The sequence below is a fragment of the Balaenoptera acutorostrata genome, chromosome 1 (assembly GCF_949987535.1).
Source record: "Balaenoptera acutorostrata chromosome 1, mBalAcu1.1, whole genome shotgun sequence".
Lineage (NCBI taxonomy): Eukaryota > Metazoa > Chordata > Mammalia > Artiodactyla > Balaenopteridae > Balaenoptera > Balaenoptera acutorostrata.
In genome coordinates, this window is record NC_080064.1 from 81,851,790 (window position 1) to 81,878,437 (window position 26,648).

At 35.9% G+C, this 26,648-nt stretch overlaps 1 protein-coding gene across 4 annotated transcripts in view; it reads left to right on the forward strand.

Annotated features, from left to right (window-relative positions):
• RPAP2 (RNA polymerase II associated protein 2) overlaps positions 1-26,648 on the forward strand; it is an 86,282-nt gene that overhangs the window by 21,449 nt on the left and 38,185 nt on the right. For all 4 annotated transcript variants that reach the window (XR_003622215.2, XM_028163379.2, XM_057528411.1 and 1 more), the window contains 4 exons: positions 5,137-5,172; positions 7,058-7,994; positions 13,111-13,193; positions 15,842-15,922. Coding sequence is in view for 3 of the 4 variants with exons in the window: in XM_028163379.2 (XP_028019180.1) it covers positions 5,137-5,172; positions 7,058-7,994; positions 13,111-13,193; positions 15,842-15,922 (1,137 nt within the window). In the remaining variant the exon portion in view is untranslated. The remainder of the gene's footprint in view (positions 1-5,136; positions 5,173-7,057; positions 7,995-13,110; positions 13,194-15,841; positions 15,923-26,648) is intronic.

Sequence of the window (26,648 nt, forward strand, 5' to 3'; positions counted from 1 at the left end):
ACGGTCTCTAGGTCCATCCACATCTCTGCAAATGACACAATTTCGTTCCTTTTTATGGCTGAGTAGTATTCCATTGTATATATATACCACATCTTCTTTATCCATTCCTCTGTTGATGGACATTTAGGTTGCTTCCATGTCCTGGCTATTGTAAGTAGTGCTGCATTGAACACTGGGATGCATGTATCTTTTTGAATTATGGTTTTCTCTGGGTATATGCACAGTAGTGGGATTGCTGGGTCATATGGTAGTTCTATTTTTAGTTTTTTAAGGAACCTCCATACTGTTCTCCATAGTGGCTGTATCAATTTACATTCCCACCAACAGTGCAGGAGGGTTCCCTTTTCTCCACACCCTCTCCAGCATTTAATGTTTGTAACTTGACTTTTTTTAATCAAAGGTTTTTGCAATATGACCTTCATTACAGCCCTATTTTGCCCTTTAAATGGGATTTATGTTCAGTGCCTTAGCTTCTCTTTAGTGCACACCTATTTTCTTGTATTTTTTTCTATTAATTGACTTTGTTTTTTACTTTTATTATTTTTTTAAATTAATTTATTTGGTTGCACTGGGTCTTAGTTGCGGCAGGTGGGCTCCTTAGTTGCGCTCACAGGCTCCTTAGTTGCACTCACATGCTCTTTAGTTGCAGCTCACTGGCTCCTTAGTTGTGGCTCGCCAGTGCCTTAGTTGTGGCTCGCCAGTGCCTTAGTTGTGGCTCGCCGGTGCCTTAGTTGCGGCATGGGAACTCTCAGTTGTAACACGCATGTGGGATCTAGTTCCCTGACCAGGGATCAAACCCAGGCCCTCTGCATTGGGAGCTCAGAGTCTTAACCACTGCACCACCAGGGAAGTCCCAATTGACTTTGTTTTTTGAGCAATTTTGGGTTCACAGCAAAATGGAGAGGAAGGTTCAGAGATTTCCCATAAACCCCCTGCCCACACACATGCATAACCTCCCCCATTATCAGCATCCCCCATCAAAATGGTACATTTCTTACCATTGATGAGCCTGCATTGACACATCATTACCACCCACATCCATGGTTTACATTAGGGTTCACTCTTAGTGTTGTACACTTTTGGGTTTGGACAAATGTATAATGACTTGAATCTACCATTACAGTGTCATACAGAGTAGTTTTATAGCCCTAAGAATCCTCTATGCTCCATCTATTCGTCTCCTACCCCCAAACCTCTGTAACCCCTTATCTTTTTACTGTCACCATAGTTTTACCTTTTCCAGAATGTCATATAGTTGGAGTCCTATAGTATGTAGGCTTTTCAAACTGGATTCTGTCACTTAGTAAAAAGCATTTAAGTTTCTCCCTGTCTTCATAGCTTGCTATCTCATTGCTTTTTAGCACTGAATAATATTTCATTGTCTGAATGTACCATAGTATTTATCCCTTTACCTAGTGAAGAACATCTTGGTTGCTTCCAAGTTTTGGCAAATATGAATAGAGCTGCTGTAAACATAGCATACAGTTTTTTGTATAGACATGTTTTCAATTCCTTTGGGTAAATACCAAGGCGTATGATTTCTGGATTGTATGGTTAGAGTATGTTTAGTTTTGTAAGACGTCTCTAAGATGTCTTCCAAAGTGATTGTACCATTTTGCATTCCCACCAGCAGTGAGTGAGAGTTTCTGTTGCTTCACATCCTCACCAACATTTGATGGTGTCAGTGCTCTGGATTTTGGCTGTTCTAATAGGTGTGTAGTAATATCTCATTATTATTTTAATATGCATTTCTCTGATGATATATGAGGTGGAGCATCTTTTCATATGCTTGTTTGCCAGCTGTATATCTTCTTTGGTGAGGTCTTTTGTGCATGTCTTAGTCTGTTCAGGCTGCTATAACAAAATAGCATGGATTGGGTAGCTTAAAAACGAGGAATTTCTTCTCACAGCTATAGAGGCTTTAAATCTGAGGTCAGGATGCCAGTATGGTTGGGTGAGCACCTCTTCTGGGTTGAAGACTTCTGGTTATGTCCTCACATGGTAGAATGGGAAGGGATCTCTCTGGCCTCTCTTATAAAGACACTAATCCCATTCAGGAAATATTTGCCCTCATGACCTAATCACCTCCCAAAGGCCCCATCTCCTAATAGTATCACATTGGGTTAGGATTTTTTTTTTTTTTTTTTTTTTTTATGGCTGCATTGGGTCTTCGTTGCTGCGCGCGGCTTTCTCTAGTTGTGGTGAGTGGGAGCTGCTCTTCATTGCGGTGCGCAGGCTTCTCGTTGCAGTGGCTTCTCTTGTTGCAGAGCACGGGCTCTAGGCGCACAGGCTTCAGTAGTTGTGGCACACAGGCTCAGTAGTTGTGGCTCACCAGCTCTAGAGCGCAGGCTCAGTAGTTGTGGCGCATGGGCTTCGTTGCTCCACGGCATGTGGGATCTTACTGGACCAGGGCTGGAACCTGTGTCCCCTGCATTGGCAGGTGGATCCTTAACCACTGCACCACCAGGGAAGCCCTGGATTAGGATTTAACATATGATTTGGGGGTGAAGGGACACAAACATTCAGACCCTTTGATCTTGTCAGTGTTCTGGATTTTGGTTATTCTAATAGATGTATAGTGGTATCTTGTTGTATTAATTTGCATTTCCCTGATGACTTATGTAGAGCAGGGGTCCCCAACCCCCGGACCACAGACCAATACTGGTCCGTGGCCTGTTAGGAACCGGGCTGCACAGCAGGAGGTGAGCAGCGGGTGGGCGAGCGAGCGAAGCTTCGTCTGTATTTACAGCCGCTCCTCATTGCTCACATTACCGCCTGAGCTCTGCCTCCTGTCAGATCAGCAGCGGCATTAGGTTCTCATAGGAGCTTGAACCCTACTGTGAACTACACACGCAAGGGATCTAGGTTACGTGCTCCTTATAAGAATCTAATGCCTGATAATCTGAGGTGGAGCTGAGGCGGTGATGCTAGCGCTAGGGAGTGGCTGCAAGTACAGATTATCATTAGCAGAGAGGTTTGACTGCACAGAGACCATAATAAATCAATTGCTTGCAGACTCATCAAAACCCTATCAGTAAAAAAAAAACAAAAAAACAAAAAACCCTATCAGTGAGTGGCAAGTGAAAACAAGCTCAGGGCTCCCACTGATTCTGCATTATGGTGAGTTGTATTTTATTATATATTACAATGTAATAATAATAGAGATAAAGTGCACAATAAATGTAATGCATTTGAGCCATCCCGAAACCATCCCCCCATCCTGGTCCGTGGAAAAATTAACTTCCACGAAACCAGTTCCTGGTGCCAAAAAGGTTGGGGACTGCTGTTGTAGAGCATCTTTTCATATGCTTATTTACCATCTGTTTATCTTCTTTGGTGAGGTATCTGTTAAGGCCTTGGGCCCACTTTTTAATTGAGTTGCTTGTTTTCTTACTGTTGAGTTTTAAGTGTGCTTTGATATTTTCGATAACAGTCCTTTATCAGATATGTGTTTTGCAAATGTTTTCTCCTAGTCTGTGTCTTATCTTTTTATTCTGTTGACAGTATTTTTCACAGAACAGAAACTTTTAATTTTAATGAAGTCTGACTTATCAATTCTTTTTTCATGGATCATGCCTTTGGTGTGTATCTAAAAAGTCATCAAGGTTTTCTCCTGTATTATCTTCTAGGAGTTTTGTTGTTGTGTTTTGTTGTTGATGTTTTTAAATTTTATTTATTTATTTATTTATTGGCCACACCAAGCAACACGCAGGGTCTTAGTTCCCCAACCAGGGATCAAACCTGGGTCCCCTGCAGTGCTGCAGTGGAAGCATGGAGTCCTAACCACTGGACCACCAGGGTAGTCCCTCTTCTAGGAGTTTTATAGTTTTGCATTTTACTTTTTAAGTCTGTGATCCATTTTGAGTTAATTTTTGTGAAGAGTGTAAGGTCTGTGTCTAGATTAATTTTTTTGCATGTGGAACATCACTTGTGGAAAAGACTATATTTTCTCCATTGTGTTGCCTTTGTTCTTTTGTCAGAGATCATGACTGTATTCCTGTGGGTCTATTCTGGTCTCTCTATTTTGTTCCAATGATCTTTTTTGTCTCTTCTTTCACCAGTGCCACACTGCACTGTCTTGATTACTGTAGCTTTATAGTAAGTCTTAAAGTCAGGTAGTGTCAATTCTCCAACTTTGTCCTTCTCCTTCAATATTATGTTAACTATTTTGGATCTTTGCCTCTCCATAAAAACTTTAGAATGAATTTGTCAATATCCATAAAATAATTTGCTGGGATTTTGATTGGGAGTGCATTGAATCACAGATCAATTTGAGAAGAACTAACCTCTTGACAATATTGAATCTTTCTATCAGTGCACGTAGAATATTGATCCATTTATTTAGTTCTTTGAATATTTACTTTTATTTAACATGTTTTGTAGTCTTTAGAAGCCACTTTTTCTGAGTACTTCAGAAGCACTTTACAGAGTTTTCCTGTCCTCTTGGATTCATTTGCTATTATATTTGTTCCTCTTTGTATTTCGCTTTTTAAGAGCTTTTTCCTCCCCCTTTTTAATGCCCAGCCATATGTGATTTCTAGCATTGCATAGCAAAATTGTTCCTAGAGTTAAATCACCTGACCTACATACCTCACATCCATGCTACAATACAACTGCTTTCTCAAAATTAGGGCAAAAAGTCTTATTGACCATATAAAGGAAATACAGGAGAATTATAATATTGAATAAAATAATCTCTGACCTCAACAAGCTTGTAGTCTAGTTAAGAAACTAGACTTAAACATACGAAAAGTAAGACATTTAGATAAAATTTCTGTGTTAGGTCATAGAAGAGCACATGATTAATGTGTATTAACTCTACAGACAATGATGACTCTGGAATTTAGAGAAGGGAGAGATTTACTTTAGCAGGTTAGTCAAGGAAAACCTAATTGGGCTAGTGGAAGTTGAACTTAGTCCTGAAATGTAAGTAAATTTTGGATTAGAAAGATTAATTCGTATTTCTTGTGGATGAGTTTTATAATATGTTGTAGTTTAATGTTTTTCTTTAAAAAATCTTTATATGAACTATTTCCCTTTAATTATATTTTCTATCCAAAGTGGTTATAATAAACACTTGAAAGTGTTTGACATATCAATTGCTTTCAATTTTTTACTTCTGTGTTTTTGTCACAGACCTCCTGATTTTCAGCTGCTACAGGAAGGACAAAGGTATGGTTGAATCAGTATCACTTACCTTCTATGTATTCTTGTTAATAGAAGCATTAAGAGTAAACCAGGTGATATGAACTCTTGGACTTCCTGTGCTGATGCATTATGTAAGTGCCCATTTAGCCCACAAAAAGAAATATTTGCCTTGTACAGCTTTTTTTTCTTTTGTGATGGTAAGATGATGTGTTTGATCTGTATGATTTACTGTACAGCTGTTCCTACCAAGGAAGTCTAATTGAACCTGTTGAAATATGACACAAACACAGCTTCCATCTGAGATATTGTGCTTCTTTGTCAACTAGATTGTGCCAGTTACATTTGTTGAAAGGTTTTTATAGTTTTATAGAATTTCAAAACATTAATATATCAGTTATTTAATTATTTGAAAGTGTCTAAAGCAGTAATAGAAATTCCAAGTTGTGATTTTTTTTTTCTAAACTTTCCTCATGGTATTGCTTGCCCAACCATGATCATCTCTCAAAACATATCCTTTTATCTTCCAGAATAAATTTTCCTAGTTATTAGTCACTACCTTAGTTAGATGGAATTGAGCACAAGTGAGAGATATTTATTATTTGCTATAAATCTTTAACTTACAGCTTCAAAATAGTATAGAAAAATATAATTACCATACAATTCCAAGAGAAAGTATACATGAAAATTGAGTTGTTCTAAGTTTTTTTAAATTGTACTTACTTCAGATACAAGAGACGGTGGCTATGTAGGCTAGACTCTAACTAAAAAATGTTATAAAATACTGAATGAACTTATCTTTTTTCTCCATTCCCATCTACAACCTTATTTTCAACTGTTTTTCTTCTTCTTTTACACTTCCCCCAAGCATGCTTTTTTGTTTATTGCTGAATTATTTTATTTCATTTTATTTTTAAAAATTGTAATAGGCTTTTGCGGGGAGCAGTTTTAGGTTTACAGAAAAATTGTGTGAGAAGTAGAGAGTTCCCATATACCCTTTCACCACCCTCCAAGTGCTTCTTGACCTAGAATCCTTGCCATCCTGATCTTTTAAAGTTATTATATGTGCATTTGCTTAAGGGTAATTGCTCTCCTATCCTTATTTATCTCAAGTTTGTATAGACAAAGCTCTCTTTGCCTCTGCTCTTTCATATTTTTTAATCTTTTATAAACCTAATCTGAAAATTAAAGGAACATAGTCAAAGGGAAAACTGTTGTCTTATTATTATCATTGTGATTTAACTCTGGGATTTTCAAGTATAAGTATCTTTCATTGATAAATGTTGACTTGCCAACTTTATTTCCTGCTATGGCTTTCTTGAATTTTTCATTCAATGGAATTTTCTGCATAACTATCAACCAAAATTGGAAAATGCTTAAACGTCTCTTTTTATTTTTATGTTTCAAAATCTAAACAGTTCCTCTCATTTTTTTTTTTTTTGAGGAACCAATAATGAAGTTTTCAAAAGAATCGTTTTTAAAAAAAAGATATATAAAGCAGTTACAGAAATGGAGCAAGCAAAAATCAAAATAATTCAGTAGGATGGAATTATCAAATGTTGGTTTGTGGGGTTTTTGTTTTTGTGTGTATATGGTTTGGTTTTTGTTTTTTATGTTGTTGTTGTTTTTTTTTGCTGTACTCATAACACTTTTAAAATAATTGGAGAGAAAATACAAGGGAAGAAGATGGAAAGAGAATTATATCAAATAAATAAGATGTAGAGAAATTATAGAATTATAACTTTCTTCTGAAATGTGTATGTGTGTGTATATATAGGCCTAGGTAAATATAAGCCTATAAATAAGGCCTTGCCTAGGGAATAAAAGTTTCTACCTTGAAAGTTACAAAGTATAAATACTGTGGGACATGTTGCTTTTCTGTTACAGTTGTTTTGTTTCCTTCCCTCAACAGTGGTCCTTCTGGAGAAGAAATACAGTTATGCAGTAAGGCCATTAAAACATCAGATGTTGACAGTCCTGGCCATTTTGAGAAGCATGATGAATCTAGTTCTTCTGGCACTCATAGTGATAGTAGCAGTGATAATGAGCAAGACTTTGTTTCCTCCATTCTACAAGGAAACAGACCAAATGCAACGGGTATAAGGCCACAGCTGCACAAAAAAAGCATAATGAAGAAGAAAGCTGGTCAAAAGGTTAACTCCAAACATGAAAGCAAAGAACAGACAGTAATAGATGTCACTGAGCAGTTAGGCAATTGCAGATTAGATAGTGAGGAGAAAGCTGCTGCTTGTGAACTTCCTTTACAGAATGTAAATACTCAGATTTCTTCAAATAGGTCTCCGCAAGAAAAATTAGAAGCTTCAAAAATTTCTGAAAATAAATACAGTAGTTCAAAAATAACTCTTGTAGGCATAAGTAAGAAAAGTGCTGAGCATTTTAAGAGGAAATTTGCCAAATCGAACCAAGTTTCTAGGTCAGCTTCTAGTTCAGTGCAGGTGTGCCCTGAAGTTGCAAAGGCAAACTTACTTAAAGCGCTGAAGGAGACTTTGATTGAGTGGAAGACAGAAGAAACTTTGAGGTTTTTGTATGGCCAGAATTATGCTTCTGTATGTCTGAAACCCTCTTCAGCCCCTCTGGTTAAGGAAGAAGAACTTGATGAAGATGATGTGAACTGTGACCCAGACAGTCATTCCCCTGCCTTGCAGGAATCTCAGAACAGCTTGGATGAGTCTTTACCGTTTAGAGCCTCAGATACAGCCATTAAACCACTGCCAAGTTATGAGAACTTGAAAAAAGAAACTGAAACATTAAATCTAAGGATCAGGGAGTTTTATAGAGGACGATATGTTTTGAATGAAGAAACCACCAAATCACAAGACTCAGAAGAGGTATGTCTTAATGATAATGATTTTTCCATACTGCTAACATGTGGAACACTCACCATAGTAAATCTTGGAGCAGGAAGAAAAGTACTGAAGGAATAATTTTTTTAATTTTCAGAAGACTTCTTTAGTCTTCCAGTCTTTTGGTTTAAAATGCCATCTCCAGTATTGACATTATTATTTTCCAAATAAGTTAAAGTTTGCCCCAGGAAATTTTCATCAATATTTAACATTTTTCTCTAATGTAGAAATAGCCTACAATTGTGGGACAAAGTTTTCTTTAAAACCTAATTCTTCATATAATATCTAGACTCTCTGAAAAGGCTTGTTTTTTCTTCGTTGGTATGTATGCTTTCAGATTTCTACAGAGGGTGTGTATCTTTGTGTTTTATTTCCAATGGGACTATATGCAGTGGAGTAGACTTACTAATTGAATAGTAAAATATTTGTCTGGATAATATTTGGCAAGCATGCTCACTTAAAATATTATGAGTGAAAATTATTTAGTAAAGGAGACTTACTGGGGAAATAGTGGACATAGGAGAAAATGGAAAGAGCACATTCAGGTAACATAGATTTGATTATCTGCTCTGTCATTTACTAGCTGTGTGAAAACTTAGTCTCTTGAGTCTGATTGCTTATCTGTAAATGGGATTATAAATGGCTTCCCTTACTGAATTTTTATGAGTTTTAAAGATAATGCATATAAAGCATTTATCCCAGTGCCTGACATATAATTGGTACTCAGTTATATGTAAATAGTTATATGTAGAAACTGATGTTATGCTGCTGAGATTTAATGAGGTTCTTTCAATATTTCCATTACCCATTTTTGGTTGATGTGTAGTTTGGGAAAGGAAGTCATTTGGCATGAAGAGGAATAGGTGATAACCTTGTTTTTACCATAGGAGTTTGTTTTCTGAGTAAATATGGCTCTAAATTTAAGAACACATTTGGAGATTTAAAGAGTGTGAAAGTGGAAATACAGTAAAACTTTAGAAATTTCTTATATTTCTACAGAATGTTACCTAGCCCAACACTATATTTGAAATCACTTCAACTGGGTTATTAGACAGCATCCATAACTTTATATGAAGCCTGGAGAAACATTGATCTCTGTCACTAAGCTGCATAACTTTAGTATATCACTTGTTTTATTGCTTTTATGCTAATAAGCCTTAAGAAGGAAAAAGTAATCCCTGAAATTTGACTGCTTCTCTGTTGCTAAAACTTTTTCATTGCAGAAACTAACACAACATTGTAAAGCAATTATACTCCAATAAAGATGTTAAAAACATTTTTTTTTAATATATATTAGAAAAAAACCACTTTTTCATTGAAGTGTAACTCAGATAGTAAGTGTACAGCTCATTGCATTATCACAAGTGAACACACCAGTGTAATCACTACCCAGGCCAAGAAATTTGAGTAAACCAGAAGCCCCACTATGTCTCCTCCAAATCATTACCTCTTTCCCAAATTAATGACTACAATAGCATAGATTAATTTTCCCAATTTTGAACTGAATGTAAATGGATTCACTCAGTGTATGTTCTTTGGTATCCAATTTATTTTGTGCAGCATTATGTTCGTGAGTCATTTGTGTTGCAGATAGTTGTAGTTTATTCTTTCATTGCTGCATAGTATTCCATTATATAAATATACCACAATTTATTAATGTTAATAAGCATTTAGGCTGTTTCCAGTTTGGGGCTATTATGAACTATGCTGTTATGAACTTTTCTTGTATATGTCTCTCTTTTAATGTGTATGCATTTCTGATGGGTATGTACCTAGGACTAGAATTTCTGGGTCAGAGTGTATACATATATGCAACTCTACTAGATAATGCCAAACAGTTTTCCAAAATGATTCTGCCATTTTATATTCTAATATCACTGTATGAGAGTTTACATGACTCCACATTCTCACCAATACTTGATATTGTTATTTTCACTATTCTGATGGTACTGATTTTAGGTTATAATACATTTCTCTGATGATTAATGAGTTGAGCACTGTTTCACCTGCTTATGAACCATTTGGATAGTCTCTTTTGTGAAGTGCCTGTTCAAGTCTTTTTTTCCATTTATCTATTGGAATATCAGGAATTCTTTATGTATTCAGGATTCAAGCCCATTTTTGTGTATTACAAATATCTTCCACTCTGAGACTTGCCTTTTCACTCTCATTAATGGTGTCTTGAGTCCAGTTTACTAATGGTTCCCTTTAGTGACTTCTTTAAGAAATCTTCACTTAGCCCAGGTTATTTCATCTTCTAGAAGCTTTGTTTTTCCTTTAACATTTAGATCTGTAATTCATCTGGAATTGATTTTTGTTTATGGTGAGGAGTATCGGTCAGATTTCATTGTTTCTCTCTGGGGAAATGTGTGCACGTTAAAGCACTGTTGATTTTTCTTTTTCTTTTCTTTTCTTCTCTTTCTTTTTTTCCTTCTTTCTTTTTTGTTTTGTTTGTTTGTGTGCTCATTCCTTAAGTTACTGAGAGAGATGGGCAAGGTGAGTTAAAATCTCTCAGCATAATTATAAATTGATTATTTTTCCTTTTAGTTTTGTGAATTTTACTTTTAATATTTTGAGACCATGATCTTGGGTGCAAATGTGAGATTGTTATGTCTTCCTGGTAAATCTAACCTCTTAGCATACGGAGTGACTTTGCTCTCCATTGATTTTATTTATTTATTTATTTATTTATTTATTTTTGGCTTTACAAGATCTACTTTCCTGACACTTGCATTCTTTTATTAGTATTTTCAAGGTCTATCTTTTTTTTTTAAATCTAGGTTGACAATCTTTGTCCTTTATGTGGAGAATTTAGTCCATTTACATTTAGTGTCACAATTGATATATTTGGGTTTAAATCTAGCATCTCACTTGTTGCTTTCTGCATGTCCCACCTGTTCTGTGTTCTTCTCTCCTTTCTTGCTTTCTTTGGATCAGATATCATTATTCCATTTTTTGCCCTCTGTTAGCTAGTTTTTATACATTCTTTTACTGATCATTAATTGGTTTCCCTAAAGATTAAAAACCGAATCTGTGTCTTATTAAAATCTAATATAAGTTAATACTTTTATTGCTTCCTGGACAATTAGTACCTTAGAAACTTTAATTCCATTTACCCCATCTTGACTTAACGTGCTCTGTTGTTGTGTACTTTTATTCTCTCTGTATTTTTAAATCCTACAAGATTGTTTATAGTCAGTATTAAGTTGGATTTATCCAATTAATTACTCTTTTACTGTTCTTCATGCCTTCGTGCATCTCCATTCTTTCATCTGGGATCGTTCGCCTTGGGCCTGAAGAATATCCTTTATTTCCATTAGTGCCAGTATGCTAATGATGAATCTTCTCAGTTTTGTCAGGACATTCTTTTATTTTACTTTCACTTTTGAAAGATGTTTTCCTGGACATTGAATTCTAAATTAATTCTAAATTACTAGTTATTTTCTTGTGGCCCATTGAAAATACATATTCATTGTCTTTTGGCTTCCATTTATTTCTCTTATTTGAAAATACTGTTTCTTCCTTTAGCTACTTTTAAGATTTTTTTTTTTTTTTGTCTTTGGTTACCATCAATTTTAGAATGCTTTGCCTAGGTGTGATTATATTTGTATTTATTCTTTTGGCTGTTGTATACTTAAATCTGTGACTTGATGTTTTTTTTATCAGTTTTGGAATATTCTCAGTTATTATCTCTTCAGGTATTGCTTCTGTCCCATTCTCCCTTTCCTCTCTACCTGGTACTCCAATTGCAGATACGTTAGTCTTTTTCACTGTATATTCTGTTTTTTATATTCTCTTGTGCTTTGCATTACCCCAAGCTGGGGGGTGGGAGGAGAGGGGTGTGTGTCTGCTTCATTCTGGATATTTTCCAAATCAGTATTCTCTGTTCAGTCTTTTCTACTATGTTATTAAATCTATCCATTGAGTTCTTTTAAGTACTGTATTTTTCAGTTACTAGGAGTTTTGTTTGGTTTTTTTATATAGCTTCCAGTTCTCTGCTAAAATTTTCCATCTTGTTATTTTTCTTTGAATATATTCAGCATAGTTATTCTAAATAAGGTTGATAACTTCATTACATGGATTTCCTAGGGGTTGATTTCTATGAGCTAATGTTTCAGATTTTGATCATATTGTCTTGTTTTCTTATTGTTTTATTATGTGGCAAACATTGCATAATAAAAATTAGAGAGAACTTGAAACCCAGGCTGATGTTATCTTCCTCTAGAACAGATTTGTGTTTGCTTCTGGCAGATGATTTGCTGGTCTAGTTCCCTGACCAGGAATTGAACCCGGGCCCCCTTCATTGGGAGTGCAGAGTCTTACCCACTGGACCACCAGGGAAGTCCCCCCAAATCACTTTAATCCAATCAGTGATTAAGGTGATTTGAAGCTGGGCTTCAGTCCCTGCAAGAGCCAGTCCGTTTCCTCTTCATTCTTACTCCTGGAGTATGGTCCTTCTAAGTCCTGGTCTCAAGTTTGGGGTAGGTTGACAGTACCTCTTTCTTCTTGGCATGCCCTGAACTCTGATGCTCAGGTTCTCATTATCTAAATTGCCTCTTCTGGAATTAGTCAGTGCCTTCTCTGGAATTACTTTCTCCAGAATCTCAGACCATAATTCTTTACTACCTTATTAGCACTCTGATGCTTTCAAACAATCGTGGGTTTTTTCCCAGTTTTTTCAGTTTTTGTCAGCAGCAGAAGTGGTTTGAATTATCTTGTTTGCCATTTCTAGAAGTGGAATTTCCCATAATACATTTATAGTATTTGATAATTTTAGTCCTTTAATCTCCTACATTTATATAGCATTTAGCATTTTACAAAGTCTTTTTATATACATTTTCTCATTTAATAAAGAAGGTATTAGTATCCCTATTATACAGATGAGAAAATGTTCTCAAAAGAGGGCAGATGACTCAAGCAAGTTCATACCAGCCTACTGACTGAGCCGATACTCAAATTTAAATATTCTAATTCTGAAGTCTAATTTTTATTCTACCATACCACAGGTATAAACTTTTTGTGTTTTAATGTTTGTTGTTCTTATCAAAGAAAGAATGTAAATTTATGATTTTATTTTGCTTTGTTTGAAACTGTGATTCAGCATGATCCCACCTTTCCACTGATAGATTCAAGTTCTCAGAACCAGATTAGAAAACGCATCGTACTTGAAAAATTGAGTAAAGTGTAAGTATGTAATTATCATTCCATGTTTATAATATTTAAAAATTAATTTGGTATTTGTGGGTTCATAACTTATTGGTGTAATCCTTGAATTTTGAACAGAAGAATAATGTGTAAAGTTTACATGGATTTCGTCACCTGAGAAATTTAGATTTTTAAGATGTCCTGCCAAAGGATATTGAAATTGTTTTGTGTAGAAGACATAGAGACATGTAATAAAGAGGAAGGTTGAAATTATGGGAGTAGAAAACCAAACTACCTCACTCCCATTTAATAATCTAGTGAAGTCTGGGAAAAAATATCAGAGCTAGACCCATTTAAATACTGATTTGTGGTAAATGTGTCACGTCAGTTTCACGTGTAAATAAGATTTTATAAAGGATTAACGGTTTATTGACTTATTCTGTATACATATTCATAGAACCATTTCACACTCAGCAACTTGAGTTTTGCACTTTAGTTTTAAGCTTCCCGTAGTGGAAGTTGTTGTTCTTGTAATTAGCCCAGTGATAAATGACATTTGAAAATTGCAATCTTGGTTTCTCTTTCAAAAGGAGCTTGAAAACCTTTTTTTCAGAGGTGTGACGGCTGTCTTGAACTTTTCAACCAGCATTTTTTTTCTTCAGCAGAAAAGACAGAAAGGTGTTTTCAGTCATTATTTAAGGTCCTGTGCATGTGGAGAGGTCTAATTTTGTAGTAGTTCAAAAATAAGAAAAGCCTATTTTCTAGAAGCCATAGTATTTTGAACAGCTTACTTCTCTAAATTTTACATGTTAAATAAGTGTTCAAATTAATATTTATTGAATGCCTGTTATGTGTTAGACTCTTCAGATATAATAAATCTGTTTTGTCTTTTACCTGCTCTTTATACTTGTACGTTTGTTTCAGTTAAATATTATTTTAGACAACAGTGTAAGTCACCATCTGTCTGATTCATAGGATAAGAAAATATCAGTCCTTGATTTTAGTTACATAGGTTTTGAAAGTTGGGATAGATTAACTATACTAGCATGTAATTAGTAGGTAGGGATTTATGTGGAAATAGTTTTCTAGACTTTTTATCTAATGAAAGTACCCAGTTTTAAATTTAAGACCACATAGGCATGTCATTGAAGGAATTCTGTTCCTTATGGGTTTTGGCTACAACAGAAGATACCAAAAGGAACCCTGCTAGAAGACCAAGTTATCGATTTTAGGGCAAGAACTAAATTTGAGAAGTGGTGGAATAATTTAAGAAGAAGCACAAAGAACACTGGAAACAAAATAATTATAGTGACATAGGGATTTTTTTGGTTGGTTGTTTATGAAAGCAGTTGAGTTTTTTCTCATTGTAAAAGTAGCACCAACTGTACAAAAAACTTTTAGAGAATCAAAGAACATGAAATATGCACTGAGTATTAGATGATATTAAGGAATTATTGTTAATTTGGTTAGGTGTGATGGTTTTATTATGATTATATACGAAAATGCACTTGTATTTAGAGATAAATAAGGAATAATTTAGGGGTCAAATGACATGATGTCAGGGATTTACTTTAAGATATTGCAAAAAAAAAAAGAAGGAAGGAAAAATGAAGCAAATGTAACAAAATATAGGGAGGTTGAATCTGGGACTAGAAATATGGGGTTATTATTGTTACTGTCTCTATTTTGAAACGTGTTTTAAACTTTTATAATAAGTTTTTTAAAAAAGTAATACGTGTTCATTCCAGAAGATTTAGGCTGTAGAAAGTGATATAAATAAGGAAGCGAAAATCACCTGTAATCCCACCACTCAACAGTAACTATTAATATTTTGATGTTTATCCCTGACATATATGTGGTATAGATGGTGTGTGTATATTCATTCCCTTTTGGTTCCCTCTGGTATAGTCTAAACCTAGAGAGAATGACATATGTTCAATATATACTATGTGTGATATGCAATTGCATTATAACATGTATGTTTTTATAAAAATGGAACAATACTACATATGCATTTTTCACTTAACATTTATCATGAATATCTTTCTACATTAAAAAAGATAGATTTATATTATTATTTTAAAGATTTTATTATTATATGGTTATATCATAATTTATTTAACCACCTATTGATGGACATTTGTTACCAGTTTTTCACTACTAAAAATATTTCTCCAATAACCATCTTTTTTATGTTTGATTATTTCTTTAGGATAAATTTTTTCATAGTAAAACTATTGGGTCAAAAAGTGTCCACATTTAAAATATTAGTATATATTGTCAAATTGCTCTCTAGAAATGTACCAATGTTTACTCTTACCATAAGGATGCAATAAGAAATATGCCACACTCCCATATTGGACCATTTGGAGGGCAGTTCTTCTGGCCTGTGTTCTTTCCATTTATTTAATATTTGAAAGTAAAAAGGTAAGAAATACTAGAGACAAGAATATAGATGGCAGCCAAAATGATATTTTTGCATTTCAGTGCCTCATTCTGTAGCATAGGCTACAAAATAGAGTGTGGAGTTATTTTGAAATATTTCTTTATGACTTCTTACCAGTTATAACCTCGCTTAATTGTCTCTACCTCAGTGGTTCCCTATGGAAAATCCAGACTTAGGCAAGACCCCCAGAAATGTATCTATATAATTATATTTTAAAGGAAATATAATTTTTTATTTTCAGATTGCCTGGACTTTTGGGGCCTCTTCAGATTACATTAGGAGATGTTTACGCACAACTTAAAAATCTTGTCCGAACTTTCAGGTTAGTGTTAATATTAGGATTTTCCTTCTCAGTTATTTTGACTTTATGTAATTGCCTTGCAGAATCCATAGTAGACTAAGGCATGAAGAAAGTAAATGAGTTACCTTCATTGTCTTAAATCTAAATACTGTTTTATTTTCTCTTCCAGTAAACAACATTACTTATATCTTTTGTTTTCTTTTGTTTTTGTTTAATTTTTATTGTAGTTGATTTACAGTGTTAGTTTCAGGTGTACAGCAAAGTGAATCAGTTATACGTTTACATATATCCACTCTTTTTTAGATTCTTTTCCCATCCCTGTGCTATACAGTAGGAAGGTCCTTATTAGTTATCTGTTTTATATGTAGTAGTGTGTATATGTCAATCCCAATCTCCCAATTTGTCCCTCCCCCTCCAGCTTATATCTTTTGTTAAATGCAACCCCTTATTTGCTCAAACCTTGATATGTTTAGTTTTGGATAGTTTATTTATGGAATAGCCTAAAATTAAGAAGGAGAATATCTGAGACACAAAGGTGGTTAGTCAGTGACATCTTGGATTTTAGTGAATTAGTAAATATATATCAGATGACCAGCACTATGGACAATACAGAAGAAGATTAATGCCCACCCTCGAGGAAGAACTCCTGTGAGAAGACAAGGTGAGCACAGATAGCAGTGCAAAACAGTGGATAATTTGGCTTTGAGTAGTGTGGAACAGACTTAAAGTGATAAGACCAGGACAGGAAGAATAGAGAATATCAATTACGAAGTGGAGCAGTTGGGATTTTTCTGCAACTATCAAGGTAAAAATATTCAACAGGCTAAGACAAGGTTCTCTACTAAGAAGCATAGAGATAGGCCTCTAAATACGTTATTAGTAGAGGTGTACCAAATACACATTTTGGCCCAATGCCAGTGACCCAAAGTTAAATTAATATTTGTCTGTGGCTAAAGCCAGATAGCACCAACATAGGATGAACTTCTAGGGTAAAAGAATCATTTCATCCAAAAAATCAATAATTATTATAGTTTGCTGCCAACAATAGTAGTAAGATTTTTAAAGTTTACAATTATAATACGGGAACAATTTCTTGGCACTGTCAGCAATTAGATTTCTCTTGGAGTCCCTGTATTGTACATAGGTAATACCAAATAGATATACACTTTCAACCAGCACATTTGAAAACATCACTAACCTTTTTGAGTGCCACAAAGTAATTCAGGAAAATGTTTTCCAATAAATTATTTTAATAGGAACTAGGATTCAAAGTTTAGGCATGTCTCAAAAATTCTTCATCTTCAGCTACTGAAAAGGATTGATTGTAACACTTTATGTTTGAATCTTCAGCCTTCATAGACCTAAGACTATATTAAGACATTCTTGTAGAGTTGTTTACTGTGATGTTTTACTAAACAAAATGTGTTTGGGGTACCCTAATTTTCTCTAAAAGGTTTGTCTTAACATCTTAAAAATTATTTTGATTAGAGATTATATTTGAATTATTGCCCATCTGTTATTTACATAGTTTAGGTATTTTTCCATCCCATGGTATTATGAGGTAACATTGTTTTTAATTCATCATCACAAGGTGTGAAGAATTCCCCAATAGGATGTTTTCTTGAAAATTTTATGACTTAAATGGAAGTAAATAACTGAAATTTAAATACACCTCTTAAATGTTATTTTCTTTAATGTTATGAATGATAGTACATGATACAGTTCTGCAAAGACTGAATTATGATAAATCTAATCTCTATTATTTTGTCTTACATTATTTGAATTTTTATAAACATTTTTTCCAAGGTATAGTGTTCTTGAGGAAGTTATCTATTTAATGTATGACATATTTGTATTAACTGTCAATCTATTTTGCTAAATAACTGAAAATATTTACTAATTCTTTTATGCATAAAATTTAGTTTTCATAAGCCACATTAATTACTACAGCATTTTACTCTTATATTGACTGATAAAACAAGCACATAAGAACATTTTCACTCCATTTCATCTAGAATGTTTATATTTGAAAGTGAATGTTCAGGGAATAACAATAAATCTGAATGACATGATTGTGCTAATTACTGACATTGTTACACTCATTGGATGTCATGGTAACTATGCAATCACAAGATCATTGATCACACACAAGTTTAAGAATGCCAGAAATGATGCTCAGATTGGCCTAGGCCTTTGGAAGACTGACTAAATGCTTTGCTAAAAGGAGGGTTTGGGCCAAATACCAAGACCAAAGCTGAACTTCTTTGCATTTCTATTTAGTTAGGAAGAGAGAGACACTTGTTTTTTAGGTCTGGGTCGTATACCTGTCACAAAACCATGCATCCAAAAGAAAACAGAAGTGTTTTTCAACTGTCTACACTGATGATACAGTTTGAATAGATATGCACAGTGTGGAAGCACTGAAGTTTAGGATCTGTTCAGGATTTATTAGGAAGTAAATATCATATAAAGAAAGGTTAGCTGAGGGAAGATGAAGACCAGGTGCTACTCTGTTTCACTGATTTTTAAAAGACTTGTTACTCAATTTCTTGCAGACAGTGTTTATTTAATCACCATTCTGAGCAAACTGGTAAAGTCACTGAAGACACATTAGATGAAATATTAGAATAAAGCCTTTGATCTTGAACTACAAATATGAATTTTGTACTTCATTTTTTACCCCACTCATTTAGAATAGATGAACAAGTGATTCAACTTACTCTGCCTATATTTTCTAAAGCTGTTTTTCTATCTAATTGTATGTTTTCTTTCTTTTTTTTTTAACTATTCTGAGGTTCTCAGAACTTACTAGAAACCCATTGGAAAAAAATGGCTACAACTGCAAGATTGCCACATTATTACTTTCATGTGCCCTAGAAATTTAGGTATTTCAGGTTGGAAACCACTCATTGTCCAGGCTATTTGTTATTTTGGTCTTTTGAAGCAGCCCTGGTAATAATGTTTAGTCCATGTCAATACGTGTATTCAATATAGTACTTATTATCTACCGGACTGTGCTTGGCACTCTACACATTTAATTTCCAAAAAATAGTGGTATTATCCTCATTTTACAGATGAGAGATGAGAGATTAAGTAATCTCAAATCACACAACTAGTAGTTGGGTTTAGACCCCAAATCTAAGTCGAGAGGATAGATCTTAAGTGGCCTCACCAGAAAGAAAGAAAGAAAGAGAGGGAGGGAGGGAGGGAGGGAGGAAGGAAGGAAGGAAGGAGAAGGAAGGAAGGAAGGAAGGAAGAAAATGGTAACTATATGATAGAAATGTTAATTAGCTTGATTGTGGTGGTCATTTCACATCGTATACATATATCAAAACATCAACTTGTGTACCTTAAATATATAAAATTACTATGTGTCAATTATACCTCAGTAAAGCTGAAAAAAAATTTTTTTTATAAATTTATTTTATTTATTTATTTTTGGCTGCATTGGGTCTTCTTTGCTGGGTGTGGGCTTTCTCTAGTTGTGGCAAGTGGGGGCTACACTTTATTGCGGTGCATGGGCTTCTCATTGTGGTGGCTTCTCTTGTTGCATAGCATGGGCTGTAGGTGCGTGGGCTCAGTGGTTGTGGCTCATGGGCTCTAGAGCGCAGGCTCAGTAGTTGTGGCACATGGGCTTAGTAGCTCCATGGCATGTGGGATCTTCCCGGACCAGGGCTCAAACCCGTGTCCCCTGCATTGGCAGGTGGATTCTTTTTTTTTTTTTTTGATAAATTTATTGTTTCTCTAGTGGCAGCGAGAGGGTGCTACTCTTCATTGTGGTGCGCGGGCTTCTAACTGCAGTGGTTTCTCTTGTTGTGGAGCACAGGCTCTAGGCGCATGGGCTTCAGTAGTTATGGCTCGCAGGCTCAGTAGTTGTGGCATGCGGGCTCTAGAGTGCAGGCTCAGTAGTTGTGGCACACAGGCCTAGTTGCTCTGTGGCATGTGGGATCTTCCAAGACCAGGGCTCGAACCCGTGTCCCCTGCATTGGCAGGTGGATTCTTAACCACTGCGCCACCAGGGAAGCCCTGGCAGGTGAATTCTTAACCATCGCGCCACCAGGGAAGCCCCTGAAAAAAAAATTGTTTTAAGGAATCTATTGGTTGTCTCGGTAATTATTAGTATTAAAGATTTTCTCTTAAAAAAAAGTAATTTCATATATCACCACTCTAGACCCCAAGTAAGAACTCTACTTGAGAGGATTCTGTTACCTGTGCCTTCTGTGACACATAAGCAAGCCAAGACAAGAGGCACAGTGTTCTTTAGTTTAGTAAGAGGTAGCCAACAGACTGCAGAAATGAGGAGACTCAAATGTCATTTTCCTTTTATATTTATAAACTGTTACTTTATCACCTTTTTCTGTCATTCTTACTATGTAAGTATAAGTTTTTTCAAGTTACTTTCTGCATTATTTACACCAAATTAAAATAAAGCCTAGATGAAACAATATGATGTGTGGGATTTGCTTCATAATTATCCAGGTTAGGGTGATGTTGAATATGAGTTTGTATAGATGAAACATGATTGACCAGGAGTTGATAATTGTCAAAGTTGTGATAGCTATATGGGAGTTGATTTTATGTTCTATTTTTATATATGTTTGAAATTCAACAAGTTCTGCAGAAATAAGCCAAAAAATTCTTCTTTGTTTTGGTGTAGTGGATGCTATATATAAAAACGTTGTTGTTAAGTTATTTTTGAAAATATTTACTCTTTAGTACCTGCAAGTCAAAGTCTATAGCTTTAATAAAAATTGCTTAAGTTGACTTTGCTGCTTTTTAGCAAAATGTCAGTTACAGTACAGAAAGACCTCTGGTAAGATAACGCGTTTTGGGGTCTTCAGATTGTGGCAGGACAATTTTAACAGGTATGTGTCCACAGGCTAGGTCTTCTAGGTGAAGTCTCTGGGAAAACGCCGTATTGATGACAGTGACTAGTGTTGGGAGATCTTTTCAGTCAATACTGGTGGTGGGAGAGTTGACATAAATAACCATATCTTTCTCTTTGAAATGATAATCAATAATAGGAACTTGTAGAACAGTGATTCTTAAGCCAGTTGTGCATCAGAATTACCTGGGGAGCTTTTAATAACTGCAGATGCCTGGCTCCACCCCTAGAGATTGAGTTTCATTTGGCTGGGGTTGGGCTCAGACATTAGTGTTTTTCAGAAGCCCCCCAGGTGATCCTAATATTCAGCCAGACTTGAGAGCCTGTTAGAAGTAAACATGAAGCAGCTTTTTCAGCTCTTTGAAGAATCTTTCCCCAGTGAATAGAGCTGTGCTTTCCACTGAATTGCATCATAGTCATTTATCTGGAATGTTACATTGATTTACCTGTCATAGTGGTTCCATCAGAAGCTGCTTGGTAATGATTCACTGTTGTCACTGTTGAAGCAAGATATTTTTCTAAATATGATTTGAATTAAAATTGTATTTTCACACACAAGTCCTTTTTAAATTTCATCAGTGATGACTCAATGTATTTTTTCTAAATCTGTATTGAATTTCCAATTATATTTTGAAACTGTGCTTTTAAAATGTTTTCTATCAAATATTACTGTTTTAATTTTTGAATTATCACTCAGAAAATAGTTAAGTATGATAATTTAGCATCTGTGCTTGAAATTATTTTGGCTCAGCAAAAGGGGAAATATGATAGCAGGTAAAAATTTTGCTGTTCTGCCACTTAAAGTACTTTGAAGTGAAAGCAGAGATCTTGTGTTTTCCCCAATGCCTGAAATGGTAGTATAGAGCAGGCAGTCACTAGATTTTTTTCTGAACGAGTAAATAAATTCATGAAATCTTAAATTTGTCTTGGCTTTGGGAGATTTGAATATAGAAAAGGAAATTCTATTTAACTGTTTTTGACATTTTTTTTTTTCTTACATGCTTACCCTTCTTTGGCCTTTTTTGGTTATGTGCTAGATTCTGTTTTAGTTGCTACAGATAAAACAGTGAACAAAATGAAAAAAATTCCTTCTCTCATTAACTATTCTAATGGAGAGGATATGTAAAATTTTAAAGACAATATGTGTGTTATTATGCGATGATATACCTTTTTCCCTTTCCCAGTTCATTCTCCTCCTTTTCTCTCCAGAAGCAGGGAAAAAGGGAAGGTACTAAGGAGGAAGATGTGATTTTTAAATAGGCTGGTTAGGGAAGACCTCATTGAGAAGGTGCCATCTGTATAAAGACCTAACAGTTGGTGAGGGAACAAGCCATGTTGCTATCTGTGAAAATATATCAGACAGGGGACAACAGGTGCAAATGCCCTGAAGCAGAAGCAGGCCTGGTATGTTCACAGAATATTAAGGATGCTGGTGAGGCTGGAGAAATGAGCAGAGGCAAAGGTACAAAGAGATGTGGTCAGAGAAGTAAAGGGCAGGGAATGGCTATAGTATAGTTATATAGTCCTTGGAGCCATGGTCATTCTTTGACTTTTACTCTGAGTGAGATGGAGAGCAGTTTGTGGATTCTGAATAGGGGAAGGATGTGATCTGACATATATTTTTAGCAGTATCACTCTGTCTGCTGATTTGAGAATTGTAGTAGATGGTCAGAGGCAGGAAAACCGTTTAGATGCTGTTTAGGATGTTGTTTCAGTAATCTAGGCAAGAAATGATGTTGACCAAGGTGAAAGTAGTGGAGGTAATAAAAAGCGATAAGATTTTATTTTGAAAATAGAACCATCAGGATTTGATGACTGGTTTGACATGGGATATGAAGAGAGTCGAGGTTACCCACCAAATTTTTGGCTTGAGCAGCTGGATTCTAGAAGGATTGGGTAGCCATTTACTGAGATGGAGATACCTGCAAGAGGACCCAGTTTGCGGGGGAAGATAAGGAAATCAATTTTGGCTATACTAAAGTTTTGAGATGCCTATCAGACATTCAAGTGGAAATGAAGGTAGATCATTAGATATAGAAGTCTGTAATTCAAGAAAGAGGTACAGACTAGACATAATAAATTTAAGAGTTGTGAGCACATAGTTATCTAATCTTTAAAACTATGAGATTGGATGACATCACCAAGGGAATGAGCACATATAGAGGAGAGGAGAGACACAAGGGCAGAGGCCCTGGGGTGATCCAAAATCTCAGGAGTGCTGGTCAGAGGGGAGGGGAATCAGGCGAGGGGAAACCAAGTGAAGAAAGTGTTCCAAGGAGAAGGGAGTGATCAACTGCGTCAAATGCTCCTGGTAGATTAAGGTGGGAACTGAGAAATGTCCATTGGATTTGGCAACATGGATGTTGTTTGTACGTTTAATCCTCACAAGAACCCTGTGAGGTAGGTAGTACTATTGTCCCCATTTTACTAAATTAAAAAAAAAAAAGTTTCAGTGGGCTTTCCTGGTGGCACAGTGGTTAAGAACCCACCTGCCAATGCAGAGGACACGGGTTTGAGCCCTGGTCCGGGAAGATCCCACATGCCGCGGAGTGACTAAGCCTGAGAGCCACAACTACTGAGCCCGCATGCCACAACTACTGAAGCCCACTCACCTAGAGCCTGTGCTCTGCAGCAAGAGAAGCCACCGCAATGAGAAGCCCGCGCACCACAACAAAGAGTAGCCCCTGCTTGCCTCAACTAGAGAAAGCCTGTGCGCAGCAACAAAGACCCAATGCAGCCAAAAATAACATAAATAAATAAATTTAAAAAAAAAAAAAAAGTTTTACAGCCATTGAATGTGTCCAATGTAAAACACTACTAATGACAGATCTGAATATTGAACCCATATCTGTCAGACTCTTTAACCACCATACTGTACTTGCTTTTTATATCATATAGACTTTTAACTATGGAAACATTTGTAGACATTTTAACTATGGAAAAAATTCAGAGTAATGTAACAAAGATACACATATTCTCCACTCAGAATTAATAGATTTTAATATTTTATTAGATTTGATTAAGACATACATTTTTAATTAAAATAAATAAAATGTTATAAGTTCATTCATTCAGATAAAATTAATTGAATCTCTTCTGACTCTTATTCTGGGCACTTGGAATAAATATGTGAAGAACACAAAGATTCCTGCCCTCAGCCCAGGCAAAACAGATAATAAACAATAACTGTATGTTAGAAGGTGGTAGGTGGTAGGAGGATAAAGAAAAATATATAGCAGGATAAGGAAAGTCAAGAGTTTGGGGCTGGGAGGTGGAGGGAGTTGCACTTACTAATAGTGTGGCCCAGGTAGACCCTACTGCAAAGGTGACATAAGAAAACTTATCTATCATTCAGGCAGATGGAATCACCAATGCAGAAGACCTAAAACATGAAGTCCTCTTTGTCCTCTTCCCCAGTCCATTCTCCTTTCCTCCCAGAAGCAACCAGTACTGTGAATTTCATGTATATCTTTCCAGTCTTTGTTTTTATACTTTTAGTACATATATTTGTGTCCATAAATATGAATATTGTCTGTTCTTGATTTGTATAAATAATGTCATACCATACTTGCTCTCATTCAAATCATGATGAGCAAAATGTGTAAGTTTAGTTCATTCATTTTAACAGCTATTTAGTATTCTATAAAAATGCCACGATTTATCATTTTTTATATTATAAGCAGTGTCACATCAGACATCTTCATATACATTTCCTTATGCATAGTGAGAGAGTTTAAGGTTTATATTTAGAAGTTATTCATATGCATTTTCAGTATTATTAGATATTGCTAAATTGTTTGATTACTCACATCAACAGTGTGTTAAAAGTAATATTTCTTCATGTCCTTACCAACCCTTGGTATTGTTAATCTTTTCTTTTTGCCAATGTAATGGAGTGAATTATTTTTATATTAATTTCCAGGATTAATAGTGAGATTGAGCTCCTTTTCAGATGTTTACTGGCCATTCAGTTTTCCGCCTCTGTAAATTGCCTGCTCATGTCCTTTGCTAATTTATTTATTGGCTGGTTTTTTTTCCAAAGACTTTATTTAAAATCAGTTTTAGGTTCATAGCAAAATTGGGAGAAAGGTACAGAGATTTTCCTTATGCCCCCTTCCCCCACACACGTAGCCTTCCCCGTTAAAACCATCCCCCACCAGAGTCATACATTTGCTATAATTGATGCACCTATGTTAATGACATCATTATTACCCAGAGTCCATAGTTCACTCTTTTTTTTTTTAATTTTTTTTATTTATTATTTATTTATTATTTTTATTTTTGGCAGTGTTGGGTCTTCGTTTCTGTGTGAGGGCTTTCTCCAGTTGCGGCGAGTGGGGGCCACTCTTCATCGCGGTGCGCGGGCCTCTCACTATTGCGGCCTCTCGTTGCGGAGCAGAGGCTCCAGACGCTCAGGCTCAGTAGTTGTGGCTCACGGGCCCAGTTGCTCCGCGGCATGTGGGATCTTCCCAGACCAGGGCTCGAACCCGTGTCCCCTGCATTGGCAGGCAGATTCTCAACCACTGCGCCACCAGGGAAGCCCCATAGTTCACTCTTGGTGTTGTGCATTCTATGGGTTTGGACAAATGTATAATGACATCTATCCATTATTATAGTAACAGAGTATTTTCACTGACCTAAAAATCCTCTGCACTCCACCTATTCATCTATCCTCCCTTACCTCACAACTCCTGGCAACTACTGATCTAGCTAGCTAGCTGTTTGGCTGCGCCGGGTCTTAGTTGCCGCGTGCAGGATCTTTAGTTGCAGCATGCAGGATCTTTTAGTTGAGGCATGAGGGCTCTTAGTTGCGGCATGCCAGTTCTAGTTCCTCGACCAGGGATCGAACCCAGGCCCCCTGCTCTGGGAGCTCAGAATCTTAACCACTGGACCACTAGGGAAGTCCCTGATCTTTTTACTATCTCCATAATTTTACCTTTCCCATAATGTCATATACTTGGAATCATACAGTTTGTAGCCTTTTCAGACTGGCTTCTTTCACTTAAATAATATGCATTTAAATTTCACTTAAATAATACGCATTTAAAATACCTCTTTGTCTTTTAATGGCTTGATAGCCCTTTTTTTTTATGGTGTTATTTATTTATTTATTTGGCTGCATCAAGTCTTAGTTTTGGCACTCGGGATCTTCGTTGCGGCATGCGGGATCTTTCGTTGCAGCACATGGGCTTCTCTCTAGTTGTGGCGCGCGGGCTCCAGAGTGCGCGGGCTCAGTAGTTGCGGCGCGTGGGCTTAGTTGCCCTGTGACATGTGGGATCTTAGTTCCCCAACCAGGGATCAAACCCACGTCCTGTGCATCGGAAGGCGGATTCTTAACCGCTAGACCATCAGGGAAGTCCCACTAGCTCATTTCTTTTTAGGGCTGAATAATATTCTAGTGTCTGGATGTACCACAGTTTATCCATTTACCTACTAAAGAGTATCTTGGTTGCTTCCCAGTTTTTGACAGTTATATTAGTAGAGCTGCTATAAACATTCATGTGCAGCTTTTTGTGTGGGCATAAGTTTTCGACTCCTTTGGGTAAATAAATACCAAGGAGTGTGATTGCTGGATTATATGATAGGAGTATGTTTAGTTTTGTGAGAAATACCAGACTGTCATCCAAAATTGCTGTGCCTTTTTTTTTTTTTTCCACCAGCAATGAATGAGTGTTCCTCTTACTTCACATCCTTGCCAGCATTTGGTTTTGTTGATGGTCAGGATATTGGCCATTCTAATAGTGTGGTATATCTCATTGTTTTAATTTCCATCTCCCTGATGACATATGATGTGGAGCATCTTTTCATATGCTTATTTGCCATCTGTATATCTTCTCTAATGAGGTGTCTGTTGAAGTATTG